Source organism: Pipistrellus hanaki (assembly GCF_964339955.1).
Source record: "Pipistrellus hanaki genome assembly, chromosome: 2".
Lineage (NCBI taxonomy): Eukaryota > Metazoa > Chordata > Mammalia > Chiroptera > Vespertilionidae > Pipistrellus > Pipistrellus hanaki.
This window is the reverse complement of record NC_140504.1, coordinates 195,935,401-195,949,896: the sequence shown is the minus strand read 5'-3', so window position 1 is coordinate 195,949,896 and position 14,496 is coordinate 195,935,401. Positions and strand designations below refer to the sequence as shown.

The window sequence follows — 14,496 nt, the reverse complement described above, 5'->3', positions numbered from 1 at the left end:
AGCTGGGAGTACTGGGGAGCAGCAGCCATGGCCACACCCCGTCCACAGGGAAACTGAGGCTCAGACCCAGGGCCCGGAGCTGCCAGAGCTCAGAGGCAGAGGGGGCTGTAGGACCCTGGCCCTGGCCGAGTCCGTGCCCTCTGCGATGCCCCACCCCCACCCCCACCCCACCGCCCGCCCCCTCCTGCCTTCTCCGTCCTCCCAGCACCCACAGGAGCTCCTCCCCCCGCCCCCAGAGGAGGGCACGGAACCAGGACCCCCTCGTGCCCTCCCTGAATGGCTCACAGCCCAGAGGGGGGCAAGAGCAGGCCTGAGCGAGGGCTGGCCGCGGCCCCCCCGGCACCAGCAGGAGCCGCAGGCGGGGTGGGTAACAGCCCGAATCCTGGGCCTGCCCCGACCCGTCCCCCCAAAACGTGTTGTTTCCTTCTTCAGAGCAGTTTTCAGCTTTCCTCTCCGTCTGGCTGCGGAGAGGAGCCGGGACCACAGCCTGGGTGGCCCTCAGGCCTGTGCCGCTGCCTCGCCCTGACCGCCCGGGAGCCAGGCCTGACCGCCTGGGAGCCAGGCCCTGACCGCCCGGAGCCAGGCCCTGACCGCCCGGGAGCCAGGCCCTGACCGCCCGGGAGCCAGGCCTGACCGCCCGGGAGCCAGGCCCTGACCGCCCGGAGCCAGGCCCTGACCGCCCGGGAGCCAGGCCCTGACCGCCCGGGAGCCAGGCCCTGACCGCCCGGGAGCCAGGCCCTGACCGCCCGGGAGCCAGGCCCTGACCGCCGGGAGCCAGGCCCTGACCGCCCGGGAGCCAGGCCCTGACCGCCGGGAGCCAGGCTGGGGCAGGGAGAAGGGACCCCACAGGCAGGGGAAGAGCTCTGGGGGGCGCTCCGGGGGACCCCGCAGCTCCCTGCGGGCGGGCTGGGGCTGCCGGCTCACAGCCTGGTCCTGGAGGACTCCCCCACCCCCAACACACACCCCCCGCGGCTCTGTCCTGCCTGTTTTCAGGGGGGCGGCCTCAGCAGCCTCCGCCACCGCAGGGCGTGTCCCCGTCCCTCTCGCCTCTGCCTCCCAGGGTGCGCACAGTAGGCCCTCATTCAGGCTGACTGAGTGCTCGCTGGGGCCCAGTGTGGTGCCCGGGCTGGGTGAGCTGTCTGGAAGTCTGCAGAGGTCCGGAGGGCCAGCCCGATAGCTCAGGGCGCACCCCTGAAGCAGGCACGGGAGCTGGCGCCCCACAGAAACCTAACGGTGCCGTCCGGCTGTCCCTCCGGGCGTGGCCTCTCTGCAGCCTCGGCAGCTCAGACGGGGTGCGGGTGATCTGCCGGAGGGAAGCCCCCGGACTGCCTTCCCCTGGGATGTGGGCCACCCCCGAGACAGCGTCCCCAAGGGGCAACCCAGCGGGAGCGGGGGGGGCGGGCAGGGGCAGCCAGCCTGCCCTCCGCGGGGGCAGCGTGTTTCTGCGGGCCTGCCCAACGGGCCTGGCCAGGAGTGGCCCGAGGGGGGCAATCTGTGGACACAGCGGAGGGAGGCTGGCCCCGGGGGTGGGGGGCGCTGTCCGGCCTCCCCTCGGCCAGGCCCCTGCCCCGCGCACAGCTCCGCCTCTGCCCCCCGGGCCGCCCGCTGGCTGCGGCTCCCGGCTCCCGCCTGGCTGGTGTTTTCCTCTCACCGGCTCCTGAGGATGTGCGCCTCCAGCAAACAAAGGACTATTTTTACCACCCGATTGTTTCCTCCCCGTCCTAGGTCCCCGCCAAGGCACACCTCCGCCCCCACCCGCCCGCCCGCCCGCCCGCCCGCGGGCTCTGTGCGCCAGGTGCCAGCCGCTCAGCCACCTGCCGTCCCTGGGGCCGTCCCTGGGGCCGCCCCGGAGAAACCAGGGCGGCAGGTGAGGCTGGGAGGGGCCCGGGCGCCAGAGCCCGGCCTGGAGACCTCGCCGAGGTGGGCATCAGCCCCTCCGGCAGCCACAGCCCACCCCCATCCCGGCAGGTGCCCCTCAGGCAAGGCCCCCGCCTGAGGGGAGGTCAAAGGTCGGGGGCAGTCCCGGGGTTAGCATGGAGACAAAAAAAAAAAAAGGAAACCAGGCTTTGAATCAGTTCTATTGTTGTAAAATTCTCTGCAGCCAGTGCATCCTCCATTGCCAGGCCTCGGGCAGGCACAGAACTGGCAAAGTCTGGATGCAAACCCAGGTCTGGTAGCTCCCGTCCTTTCTCCCCCCCTCCCCCTCCAGGCAGCCGGCACACTAAGAGGCTTTAGGGGCTGTGTCCCAGGTCTGCTGGGCTTTGGGCGAGAAGGGAAGGGAATAGGAGGAGGCCCCTCAGGCCCCGGGGAAAGGGGGAGGGAGAGGGAGGGAGGGGCAGAGAGGGAGGAGAGAGGGTGCTGGCGCTCGGGGCTCAGGGCCTAGCAGCTCCCTGTCCTCCTGTTGCTCGCAGAGGCGGCTGCAGTGGGAAGGAGCCTCTGACTGCTGTGTTTTTTTAAAACCACTCGATCGTGATCGAGGATTTAATTTTATCCCCTTCCCGGCCGGCTCTGCTTCTATTTGGAGTTTGAGCACGAGGGAGGAGGAGGGTCCCTGGAGCACAGGCGCCCACCCCCGGCTCTGCACGGCCCCTCCCTGCCTGTCCAGCCAGGACCACGTCCATCTGGGGTGGGGCACGGGGGAGGGGGACCCCTCAGCTCAGCTCCGGCCCCTCCCCCAGGCAAAGCTGCTTAGCAGAGAGGGAGGCCGGGGATGGGGGTGGGGAGCAGGCGGCAGCTCCCGCCCTGGCTTCTATTGGCATCATCTCAGCGCTTTCATCCTCATTGAGAAGAGTTTAACCAGCACCTGACTGCATGGGGGGGGGGGGCTCTGAATGGCACAGCCGAGAGGATGGGGTGGGGCATCGTCCTGGTGCCCTAATGATGACCGTGTGTGCCCATCACCCACAGCGGGCAGGCCACGCCCCACCTAGTCATTGCATCATCTCATTCACTCTCAGCAACAGCCTCAGGCGGTGCTCTTTATTCCCCCCCTTTGTTTCCGATAAATAATTTGCCCTCAATCACCCAGCTGCCAATGGCAGGTCCGGACTCCAGTCCCACAGCCGGAATGTCTCCCCAGCCCCCCCAACCACACACGGACAGACAGATGTGTGCAGTGGGAGGACACATCAGGGTCAGGTTCAAGTCCCGTTTGACCACGGGTTTTCCTGGTTCAAAGCATTCTTTGTGCGGACTTTGGCAGAGGCACACTTGTTTTTATTGTTAGTCCCACTTTACAGATAAGAAGATTGAGGCCGAGACCTGCCCAAGGGTACGAGGCCGCAGTAGGGAGACAGGGCTGTGGTGCCCTCGGTGGGGGCAGGTGTGCCTCCAGGCTGGATGGGCGGTGCCGCTGTGAACAGGAAGAGCTGTACAAAGTGGAAGAGCAGCTTCTAGAAAAACCAGCTCAACAGTATATCAACAAGTAGACTGTCAAATTACAGCGGGGAGGGGAGGAAGATCTGGGGGAGATAATAGATCAACCGAAGGACTTTTATACATGCATATAAGTATAACCAATGGACACAAAACTCTGGGGAGGGAGGGGATGTGTGGGAGGGAGGGTGGGGGGCAAAAAAAAAAAATCAATAAAATATATTAAAATAAAAAAATAAAAAAATTAAAAAATTAAAAAAATAAATAAAAAAAAATAAAATAAAAAAAAAATAAAAAAAGAAAAAGAAAAACCAGCTCAGCCTGGAGGACTGCCGTCCCCTGGGGGAGCAGCGGCTTCCCTGGGGAGCTGGGGGGGTCCCAGGCTAACCACCTGACAAATACTTGTTGGAAACCTGCCGACAATGGACCGATGGGGCTTGAGAGCAGGGCCAGATGCCAGACTGGTCCTGGGTCACAGAGCTGGCCAGGGAGAGGGTGCTGGGCAGCCCGTGACCCAGGATCCCCCCTCACGCCCGCCCGCTCCCTTCTGCCAAAGCTGGAGGTGGGGCAGAGGGCCTGGGCTCAAGTTCCGGCTGCACCACACTGACCTCTGGCAAACGATGGAACCCCGTTTTCTCTTCTGGAAAACCACATGCTTCCCTCACACGTGACTGCAGAGGAGTGTACGAGTGCTAGGCTCCTGCACACAGGCAGCGCCCAGTGCGCATTCGCGGTGTCCAGACCGGGACGCGGAGCCCCCTGCAGAAAAGATGTCTGTGGCCCAGCCGATGTGGCTCAGGGGTGGAGTTTTGACCCAGGAACCAAGAGGTCACTGGTTCGATTCCTGGTCAGGGCACATGCCCAGGTTTGGGTGTGCAGGAGGCAGTCGATCGATGTTTCTCTTACATTGATTTTTTCTCTCTCCTTTCTGCTCTCTCTAAAATCAATTTTAAAAAATACATAACCTCACGTGACAATTTGTAAATAATCCTCCTATATAATAAAAGGCTAATATGCAAATTGTCTCCTCAACCTTTAGTTCCATGGCGGGGGGGGGGTGGGGGTGGGGAGGGGGGCTGGCCAGCCAGCTGCCCACAGCCCCTCTCCCGGCCGGCCTCCAGTGAATAAATAAATAAATGATGTTGGTGAAAGCCCACCTCCTGCCAGGGCCAAGGCCAAGGGCCAGGAGGCGGGACTCTCAGAGGCTGAATCTGAAGTCACCCCTGGGGCTGTGCAGGGGGTGGGGGCTCCCACAGGTGTGCAAACAGAGCCACCTGGGCACCCTCTGCTGCTTCCCTGGGCCCCGGTGAGAGGCCTGTGGGTGGGCTCGGCTCCCAGCAGCAGTCTGCTCTCCTGGCCTCCCTGCCCGCAGGCTGGAACCGTCCCTGAACCACCCGTGAGGGTGTGGGTGAGTGTGGGTGAGAGTGGGTGAGGGTGTGGGTGAGTGTGGGTGAGTGTGGGTGAGGGTGTGGGTGAGGGTGTGGGTGAGTGTGGGTGAGGGTGTGGGTGAGTGTGGGTGAGAGTGTGGGTGAGGGTGTGGGTGAGTGTGGGTGAGAGTGGGTGAGAGTGGGTGAGAGTGTGGGTGAGGGTGTGGGTGAGTGTGGGTGAGGATGTGGGTGAGAGTGGGTGAGAGTGTGGGTGAGGGTGTGGGTGAGGGTGTGGGTGAGGATGTGGGTGAGGGTGTGGGTGAGTGTGGGTGAGGGTGGGTGAGGGTGTGGGTGAGGGTGTGGGTGAGGGTGTGGGTGAGAGTGGGTGAGGATGTGGGTGAGGGTGTGGGTGAGTGTGGGTGAGGATGTGGGTGAGGGTGTGGGTGAGGGTGTGGGTGAGAGTGGGTGAGGATGTGGGTGAGGGTGTGGGTGAGTGTGGGTGAGGATGTGGGTGAGGGTGTCGGTGAGTGTGGGTGAGGGTGTGGGTGAGTGTGGGTGAGTGTGGGTGAGGGTGTGGGTGAGGGTGTGGGTGAGAGTGGGTGAGGATGTGGGTGAGGGTGTGGGTGAGGATGTGGGTGAGGGTGTGGGTGAGTGTGGGTGAGAGTGGGTGAGAGTGTGGGTGAGGATGTGGGTGAGGGTGTGGGTGAGTGTGGGTGAGAGTGGGTGAGAGTGTGGGTGAGGATGTGGGTGAGGGTGTGGGTGAGTGTGGGTGAGAGTGTGGGTGAGGGTGTGGGTGAGAGTGGGTGAGAGTGTGGGTGAGGGTGTGGGTGAGGGTGTGGGTGAGGATGTGGGTGAGGGTGTGGGTGAGTGTGGGTGAGGGTGGGTGAGGGTGTGGGTGAGGGTGTGGGTGAGGGTGTGGGTGAGTGTGGGTGAGTGTGGGTGAGGATGTGGGTGAGGGTGTCGGTGAGTGTGGGTGAGGGTGTGGGTGAGGGTGTGGGTGAGAGTGTGGGTGAGGATGTGGGTGAGGGTGTGGGTGAGTGTGGGTGAGGGTGGGTGAGGGTGTGGGTGAGGGTGTGGGTGAGGGTGTGGGTGAGGATGTGGGTGAGGGTGTGGGTGAGTGTGGGTGAGGGTGGGTGAGGGTGTGGGTGAGGGTGTGGGTGAGGGTGTGGGTGAGGGTGTGGGTGAGTGTGGGTGAGTGTGGGTGAGGGTGTGGGTGAGTGTGGGTGAGTGTGGGTGAGGGTGTGGGTGAGGGTGTGGGTGAGGGTGTGGGTGAGGGTGGGTGAGTGTGGGTGAGGATGTGGGTGAGGATGTGGGTGAGGGTGTGAGTTAGGATGTGGGTGAGTGTGGGTGATGGTGGGTGAGGGTGTGGGTGAGTGTGGGTGAGGATGTGGGTGAGGGTGTGGGTGAGTGTGGGTGAGGGTGGGTGAGGGTGTGGGTGAGGAGGCCTTTTTTAAATGAGGGCCGCAGCCATGCCCCCCCCCCCCCCCCCACACACATTTCCTAAGCACCCAGCTGTCTCCCCAGAGGAGAACGCTCCTTCCGGACAGAGGCCTCCGGGCCAGTCTGGCCCACTTCACCCCCCAGGGAGGAGGAGGGCGGGTGGCATGAGCCACAGCGGGAGGGCTCGGGGAGAGAGGAGGGAGGACCGGCCGGGAGGCCGGGACAGGTGGGTGGTGGCGGGTCCCCTGGGCCCACGGAGCTCCTGCTGGGCTCGGAAGCCGGCTCCGGCCCCCACCCCGGAGCCAGGGGCCGGAGGGATCGTTTTCGCTGCCACAAAGGGCCCTGGCTGTTCAGCCCGATTCTCACAGCGGCTATTCACCTGTGGGAACAGGGAGATGAAGTACTTCATTCTTCCTCCACCTCCCTCCGCCCTGGGGCTGGGGAACACCGGCAAAAGGCAGGTGCCCTGCCTCCGTTCTCAGCCTGTCCCGGCCTCCCCCAGCTCAGCCGGGCCCCCCGCGCCTCAGAGTCCCAATCCTGCAGGGGCATCATCACTGGCCATGCACCTCCACCCAGGAAGGTGGGCCCAGGGTGCCAGCTGCGTAGGCTGAGGGGCCCGAGAAGACCGAGCACTCCCTCCCCCCTCTCCTCCTCCTCTCCCCTCCCCCCTCCCCCACCCTTCCATGGGCCTGCAGAAGCGGCCAGAGTGGTCTGATTCCCCTGAGGCCAGGGAGTTTGACAGCTCGAAGGTCTCATCCCTCAGGCCAGTCCCAGGGGGCTGGGCAGGTGGGACAGGGCCAGCCAGCCCCACCTTCTCTGCTCAACGGCCCACATTAGGAGAGCCATTAACTCCAAGGTTAGCTACCAACAGTGCCACTCACAACACTGGGGTTGCCCTGGCCAATGTGGCTCAGTGGATGGAGCATCATCCTGTGAACTGAAGGGTCCCGGGGTTCAATTCCTGCCAAGGCACATGCCCAGGTTGCGGGCTCGATCCCCAGAAGGGGGCGTGCAGGAGACAGCTGATCGATGATGTTCCTCTATCATTGATGCTTCTATCTCTCTATTCCTCTCCCTTTCTCTATGAAACCAATAAAACCATTTTAAAAAAAGAACACTGGTGTGGAGGCCCTTGCCATGTGGCTCTATGACATGGAGTCTATGTCGTTTCTGGCTAACATAGATGTCTTCCTTTCCACAACTAAGCTTCTTCCTAAGAAAGGAAGTTCCAGAGAAACTTAAGGACGGACGCCTGCAGACGGGATGCATCGCCCTGTGCGGGAGTGAGTTCCCCGGGTGGGTATTCAAGCGGAGGTGGGCAGGCCCTTTCAGACAGGCTGCGACAACCCCGCCCTCCTCAGCGCTAAGGATCAATGATGGCGTTGTGCACCTGCCGCCATTTCCCATAACCCCCAGGACATGGAGCACCCGCTGACACTCTCTGAAACGGGAATAGAAAGTCTATGTAATTAGAAGGGAAAAAAAAGTAGAAATAAAAAATCCTAGAACATGCTGCCGAAGCAAAAACTCCTGAAGCAGAAGTGATGTCAGCTTCCAAGCCCGCATCACACCTGAGCTCAGCGGATCTTCCGTCCCTGGGATGAGGCGAGAGGCGGATGTGCCGTTTGGGCTTCGGTCACAGATTCTGAGAACCAGGGCCTCGCACCGGAGTGTCTGGAATGGCAGGTGCCACCCTCAGGGGAAGCTCAGAGTCTGCTCACGAGCTCGGACGGTGAGGTCACCGCTGGAGCTGACTGACCCTGCTCTAATCCGGGCCGGCATTTAGAATCTCCAGGTGGAAAGAGGGGCTCAGCCTTCCCACAGAGCTGTCAGCCGGGCGGGGCAGACCTGGAACCTCTTCCAAACCCCGAACCCCACTCCAGCCACAGACAACACAACTAGAGAACCCGTGTTTCCAGCGGCACAGCCCACGTGAGGCGTGGAAGGCAGCAGAAGCACCCAGTCCAAGGGAGGATAGCTCGGCCCACACACCAAGGTATTAAACTTCTTTATTGCTCATTTTTTTTCTCCGACAGGTATGTTTTCAGTTGAAATAAGGAGCCACGGCAACCCTTTCCCTTTTCTTCTTCAGGAGATAACAGATCAGGGCAATCACCGTTACAAGAGGAAGGCCCATGACCTTGACACGGACAGGCTGGGGCGGAGAACACGTCATGGGCCAGGACATGGGCCCTTCCTGGGAGCGGCAGGTACAAAGAGCGCGCGGCCAGCCACACGGGCACCTGCACCTGATGACGGGGCTGGAGGCTCACCTTCCCCAGGGCCCCGCTGGAGCTGCGGACCCCTGGCAGAGAGCGTGTGTGCTTGTGTGTGCTCATGTGCTTGTGTCCTTCCCCCGGGGGGAGATGCTCTGAGGCCCCTGGTGGGGTCCCCACAGTCCTTGTCCCTGGAATCAACGGCCTTTGCAGTTAATGGTCCGCTAACCAGGGCCAGGGGCCTGTGCGTGGAGGAGGACACAGTGTTTAGGCCATGACACTCAAGTCCTGCTTCTGGGGCAAGATCAGCAGTGAGACCCTCCCCCCCTCCCCCCCTGCACGGTAGGGCTCTCCCAGGCTCAGGCCTAGGACACGCTGACCTTTGGCCCCTGTGCTCCATGGCAGCCCCAAGCCCTAAGGGGAATGTGGCTGAATGTTCTCTGGCTCCAGCTCTGGGGCAAGGACGGGCATCTACCTTAGGGCAGGGGGGCGAGTTCCCCTCCCTGGGTTTGTATCTCCCACCGCCTCCCCAGGGCATCCTGTGAGCGGAGAGAAGGGAGGGCAGGGGTGAGGACTTGGGTGCCCACAGCCATTCAGAGACCGGGCTCTGCAACGTGCTCTGGGCCGGGGCTGAGGACCAGCCTGTGGGCCTTGCTCATTGAAGCCCTTCATAAAAGGTGCTGCCGCAGAAACCGGTTTGGCTCAGTGGATAGAGCTTCGTCCTGCAGACTGAAAGGTCCCAGGTTCGATTCCGGTCAAGGGCATGTACCTTGGTTGCGGGCACATCCTCAGTGGGGGGTGTGCAAGAGGCAGCTGATGGATGTTTCTCTCTCATCGATGTTTCTAAGTCTCTCTTCCTCTCTCCTCCTCTCTGTAAAAAATCAATAAAATATATTTTAAAAATAAATAAATAAAGTAAAAGGCGCTGCCCTTCCAGGCTGATGGGGGACTCTTGGGAAGGAGGTGTGCAGAGGCACAGGCGTGGGCGTGCTGGCCGGGAGGGTAGGTCCGGCAGCAGACACCGTGGGAGCCAGGCTGGGGGCGGTCAGGGGCGGGTGCCTGGAGGCAAAGGGCTCGCAGGCTTGAGTCTCGCTGGGTCTGTGGGTGGGTTCCGGGCTCCTGGGCAGACCCTCTGGGTCTCACAGTGAGGGGAGCAGCTCCTGCCCTTTCCAGGAGGACCCCAGATGAGGCCTCAGGAAGCAGACCCGGAGAATGGATGCGACAGAGCTTCCTGGGGCGCCTCTGCTCAGCTCGGTCAGGGGGGCCAGCAAAGCGGGCTTCCATTCCTGTCCGGGAAGCTGGCCGGCTGCCAGCCCGAAGTGATGGACGTAAATCCCGGCTCATGGCCGGTCACCGCTCAGCTCCCGCTGCTCCCCCAGGACACAAACCTCCTTGGGGGCCCCACTCTCCAGCTGCGGATGCTGCTTGGGGTCCCTGAGGCCCCCTTACTGGTGGAGTCAGGTCCAGGTGCCCCGGGCTGCAGAGGGACTGCGAGCAGCAGAGGGGTGGGGGCTGGGGGGCAGAGCAGCGGGAGTCATGGGGGAGCCAATGGGAAACGCTCGATCGAATGCAAACACAAACAAAACACGTGAGAGCAGCCAGCTGTGTAATAAATATTGCAAAGCGCATTTGGTTTCTTTCTTTTTTTTTCAAGTCAAATATAACAACCAACGTCCCAAACCCTGTACTCAGCATTCAGGAGAGAAGCTGTTGCTTTCAGCAGAACACCTGCAGCCGTTCAAGAAAAAAATCGGTTCCCGTTAGCCAGCCAATCAAAATCCTTTTCCAGTCTGAGCAGCCAATCGGACCTCTTCTCGTTCCTAAAAAGTGACCTAAATAAAGAAAGCACCAGAGCTCGGACAGCTTCCCGGGAAGCCATGTACCCGAGGCGCAAATTTAAAAAATAAGAGTCAGAAATAAAAATAAAAGGTTTCCGTTGGTCAAGATTTAAAAATAAAAAGGTTTCTTCCTGAAGCCAATCATGAGTCCGTCCCTTGAAGCCGATCATAACTGCACCAGCGGCGCTTCCCTCGATGCCAGCCCTGCTGAGTGGCCGTGGGGCGGGGCGGGGCGGGGCGGGGCGGGGAGGACAGGGTGGGAAGGGGGCATGAGGTGGAGGAGGGGTGGGGGGTGTAGTGGGGGATGGGGAAGGGGACCCGCTGCCACTCAGCCAGACGAGGTCACACAGATCTCTTGGCCGATGCCAGCTTTCAGGATGCTCCCTGGGATCCGCAGCTACTGCCTCCGGTCCTCTGTCTCCGACCTGGAAAACGCCATCACCACGTCCTCTGCACCTGCAGGCGGGCGGAAGGGGCTTGCTGGAGGGGCCTCTGGCACTGGGACGAGGCAGGAGGCTGTGGCCCTCGGGTGCGGCCTGAGGGAGGTGCTTTCTGAGCACAAAGCTCTTCCCGGAAGCCCACCTCCCGCAGGCTCCCCTGCAGCCTGGCCAGCCTGGCCGGGGATATGCCTGCGGCCGGCTGCGGGGCTGGGGACTGCGGGCTGAGGGCGGGTGGGGTGAGGCTCAGGCTTGCGGAAGGCTGCACAGCGAGGAGGTGAGTGTGAGAGCCCAGGGCTGCTGCTGGAGAAGGCTCTGCTCCAGTCACCAGAGTCAGGCCCTCGGATCCGCCCTTTTTCCTCCTGAGACCGTCTGGCCCCCTTTGGAGACCTCGCTCGTTGTGATTTCTAGGAGCCAGGCCTCTGCCCAAACCCAACACCTGTTCCAAGGAGCAGGCGGCCTGGCTCACAGGCGACAGATAATGGCCATAATCTTTATTGCTCTGTTTTTAATCATGGATTGGAGGATCTGGCCCAGGCACTCATGAAATCACTTCCTTTGTCTTGTTTCCATAAGACGGGCTCTGACATGCAGCCAGAAAAGGCAGGGGAGGGAGGGAAAGCTTGCAGTCCTGACCTGCCTCCCCGCCCGGAGCTGCTGGGAGGAGCTGGCGTGGCTACAGACCCTGCAGACCCAGGTCCCCTTGCGCCTCTGGCCCCGGCCCTCCGAGTCCTGCTTTCCCCTCTTTCTGAAGGACGGCTCTGGGTTGCAGCTCTGGGTTGCGCTCAGAATAACAGTTGGCCGCCATGGCCTTTCTGACGTACTTCTCTCTGGAGGAGCTCTCCCGGGAGGAGGACTGGAGCCGCAGACAGAAAGGCCACTGACGGGGAGCGGGGGTGGGAGGCGCGCAGCGGAACTGGCCGTGAACGGCTTCCGCCCCCAGGCCTGGTGCTGGCCGCTCCCCCCCGCAGGGCACCCTCTCCTTCACCCTGGCAGCCGCCTGCCCAGCTCCTTCCTACCCGTCTGCCTCGCGGACAGGGAGGGGCACCTGCCCCGGGCGCTGCAGAAGGAGGGCCCGCCCACAAGGTCCATGGGTGCCGAAATGCGTTCACTGGGCACAGGGACAGTGCTGTAGCCACCCCGCCTTGACGGCGCTCTGACAGCTCCCAACAAGGGGAAGGAGGCCTGGAGAGGAGCTCAGATCCGGCTCCTTTGCTGGGAAGCCCTGCATTCCTCCCGCTTCTCGGGGACATTCTGTTCTCGCTCAGTCCCAGGACCACGCAGTGCCGCTGAGGCAGAATTTCCCTAGCAACCACCGAGGCCAGGATTACGTCACACCCTCATGGCAGCGAGCGGGTTAGCTAACGGATGCCAGCTTTCCCCATGCCGCCTCCCACCCACTCATCAGTGGGGCTGGCGGAGACCCCGGAGGGCGCTGTCGGCACAAGAAGCCTGGCTCCACGCACAGGGGCAGACTCGCTGCCCTGGCCTGCCTCACAGGGGCCTGAGCTGCAGGACAGAAACAGCCCCGCTGCCCCGAGGGCCAGAGAGTCGGCAGAGGGAATGGCCACAGCTCCTGGAGGAGCCCAGACCCAGGCCCAGGGCCCCTGACACTACAGCTGCCCAGTGTGTGCCCCAGCCTCTCCTTTCACCATCCTCAGCAGGCCTGACCCTGGGCCCAGCAGGCCCCTGGGCGAGGGACACCTTTCCCTCCCCTTTTCTCGGAGGGATCGGGCCCGTTACCTAACGGGGGGGTGAGCTGCTCTAAGTTCCCATGAGTCCAGCCACCCGAGCTTTAGAGCCAGGAGGGAGCTCAGAGATGATCACACAGGCAGCACGTGGTGTCTCCCACGGGTGCTCTGCTGCGGAATCATGGGGCTCAGAACAGGGAGACACTGCAAAGGAGCCGGCAGGCCCGGCCACTGCTCCAGGAGGTCAGGGGGCTTCCTGTCCCCTTAACCGGTGAGGGCGTCCACCGCCTCCCATCGCCTCGGCTCTTCTGCCAGCACTGTCTGGGCCGGGCTCAGAGCTCTGTTCGTCCCTTCCCACCAGGACAAAGAGCCAGAGCCAGACAAAGACAGCAAAAGGAAAAGAGAACCGCAGGCCAGGATCTCATATGGCCATAGATAGTCATCTTACCTGTGCTATGCAAAAATACTAAAAAAAAAAAAAAAAAAAAAAAAAAAAAAAAACACCTAGCAAACTGAAAAGAGCAACACAAAATAATTACATGTTGTGACCAAAGAGAATGGAACCAAACAGCCTCAAAGCAGCCCCCGCCCCTTGGAGAAAATTCAGCATGGAACCCAGAATGCTGCCGACACCTGTCCCCTGCCTCCCCTCCCCCTCCGCTGCCTGCCAGACACTCCCGTCCCAGGCTCACCTGCTCTGGAAAGCAGGGCCGGGCACTGCGGAGGGCACAGCTCTGCACTAGGGCAGGGCACGCGTGGGCCATCTCAGCCCACGCCCAGTGCCAGCTTTGCCCCTTTCAGAGCCCAGTCAGTGGGGAGAGAAAATGACAAATATGCAGGAGCTTGTGGAAGGGAGGCTGGCCCTGTCGGGGGCGGGAGACAGACAATGGGTGGCTGGTCTGTTTCAGGCTCAGCAGGAATTCACAGCAGCAGCACTGAGAGCCCAGGCCCAGCTCGCACCCAGCACCAGCCCGGCCGGGCCCAGCTGACGGCAGGAAGCTGCTGTGGCCATCAGGCATCCCGGCTCTGCAGGCGCCGGCCCAGGAGGAGGGCGGGTGGAGGAAGCCCCAGCACTCAGACAGCTGAGGCTCTGAGTTGAAGTCCTTTAAAGGTCTTTCCATCAATGCACTGGGCACCTCAGTCTGTGTCCGGAATTGTCAGACAGGGCCCTCTCAGCACACGTTATAACTGGTTCAGCTCCCACAGGAGGCCAGCCGGGCCCACCGTCCAGGACACAGCCCTGTAAGATGGCACCGGAGAAAAGGGGCTGCTCCCAGAAGCGGCATCGGCCGTGGGTGGGGGCGCCCACATCACCCCATTTGGAGCCACGGGCTCCTCCTGGCCCAGCTCCCCAGCCATGCACTCGGGGGACAGGGGCCTCTGACACCCGCGCCCCTGCCTGCAGGGCTCCCCAGGGCTCCTCAGGGCCAGGGGTGCTGGGCAGGGGCCTCCTGACCTCGCAGGGGCCTAACACCTTCCCAATGCGGTAACCACGGGGGCAGCATGTCAAACTCGTGGCCCACAGCGAATATTTGTGTGTCCCAGCCGGTATAACGGTGTGAGCAGTTATTACAATCATGAAAGGAAACAAGTCTCCTGTCAGATCCAGAGTCACTGACATCCGCCGTGGGTCGGTCTGGAAAGGAGTCACTGCGAACAAGGTTCCCCGGTGTGGGGGAGACAGCAGCAGCGGAGGTGCCAGTGTCAGGAAGAGAACATGCATCTCATCATCGCTCTTGTCTCCTTTGACACCATACTTTCCTAATAAACCTAATTTCTATGAAAACGGAAGCTTTTGTTTTTTGCGGCCCACATAAACTTCAACCTTACTTGGCCTGTGTTAGCCTTTGAGTTTGACATGCTTGTCGTGGGGCCTAAGAAACTCAGAAATACAAACGGAAGCCCCAGTCTCCAAATTCCCACGCTGCGGGGGGTAAGGAAGGGGAGGGGAGACACGGGGGGTGTTCCCCCCTTTGGCTAATGCTGCCAAGCCCTCCAGGGAACCCCCCTGCCCCCACGTTCACGGACACCGGCCAAAGAGGAAACTCGACCGCACGCCTCCCCTCTGTCCCCTTCTTTGCCCGTATGGCTTCTGGTTGTGGCGCCTCTTCACCCAATGACCTCACTGTACT

General features: G+C 61.9%; 2 protein-coding genes across 3 annotated transcripts in view; one reads left to right on the top strand and one right to left on the bottom strand.

Moving 5' to 3' along the window:
* TMEM201 (transmembrane protein 201) overlaps window positions 1-14,496 on the top strand; it is a 186,721-nt gene that overhangs the window by 159,944 nt on the left and 12,281 nt on the right. The gene's annotated exons all lie outside the window — the stretch shown is intronic.
* Window positions 10,027-14,496, bottom strand: part of CTNNBIP1 (catenin beta interacting protein 1) — a 41,789-nt gene continuing 37,319 nt past the window's right edge. For both annotated transcript variants that reach the window (XM_084875855.1, XM_084875856.1), the window contains one exon: window positions 10,027-10,692. In XM_084875855.1, coding sequence (XP_084731981.1) covers window positions 10,634-10,692 — 59 coding nt within the window. In that variant the 3' untranslated portion in view covers window positions 10,027-10,633. The remainder of the gene's footprint in view (window positions 10,693-14,496) is intronic.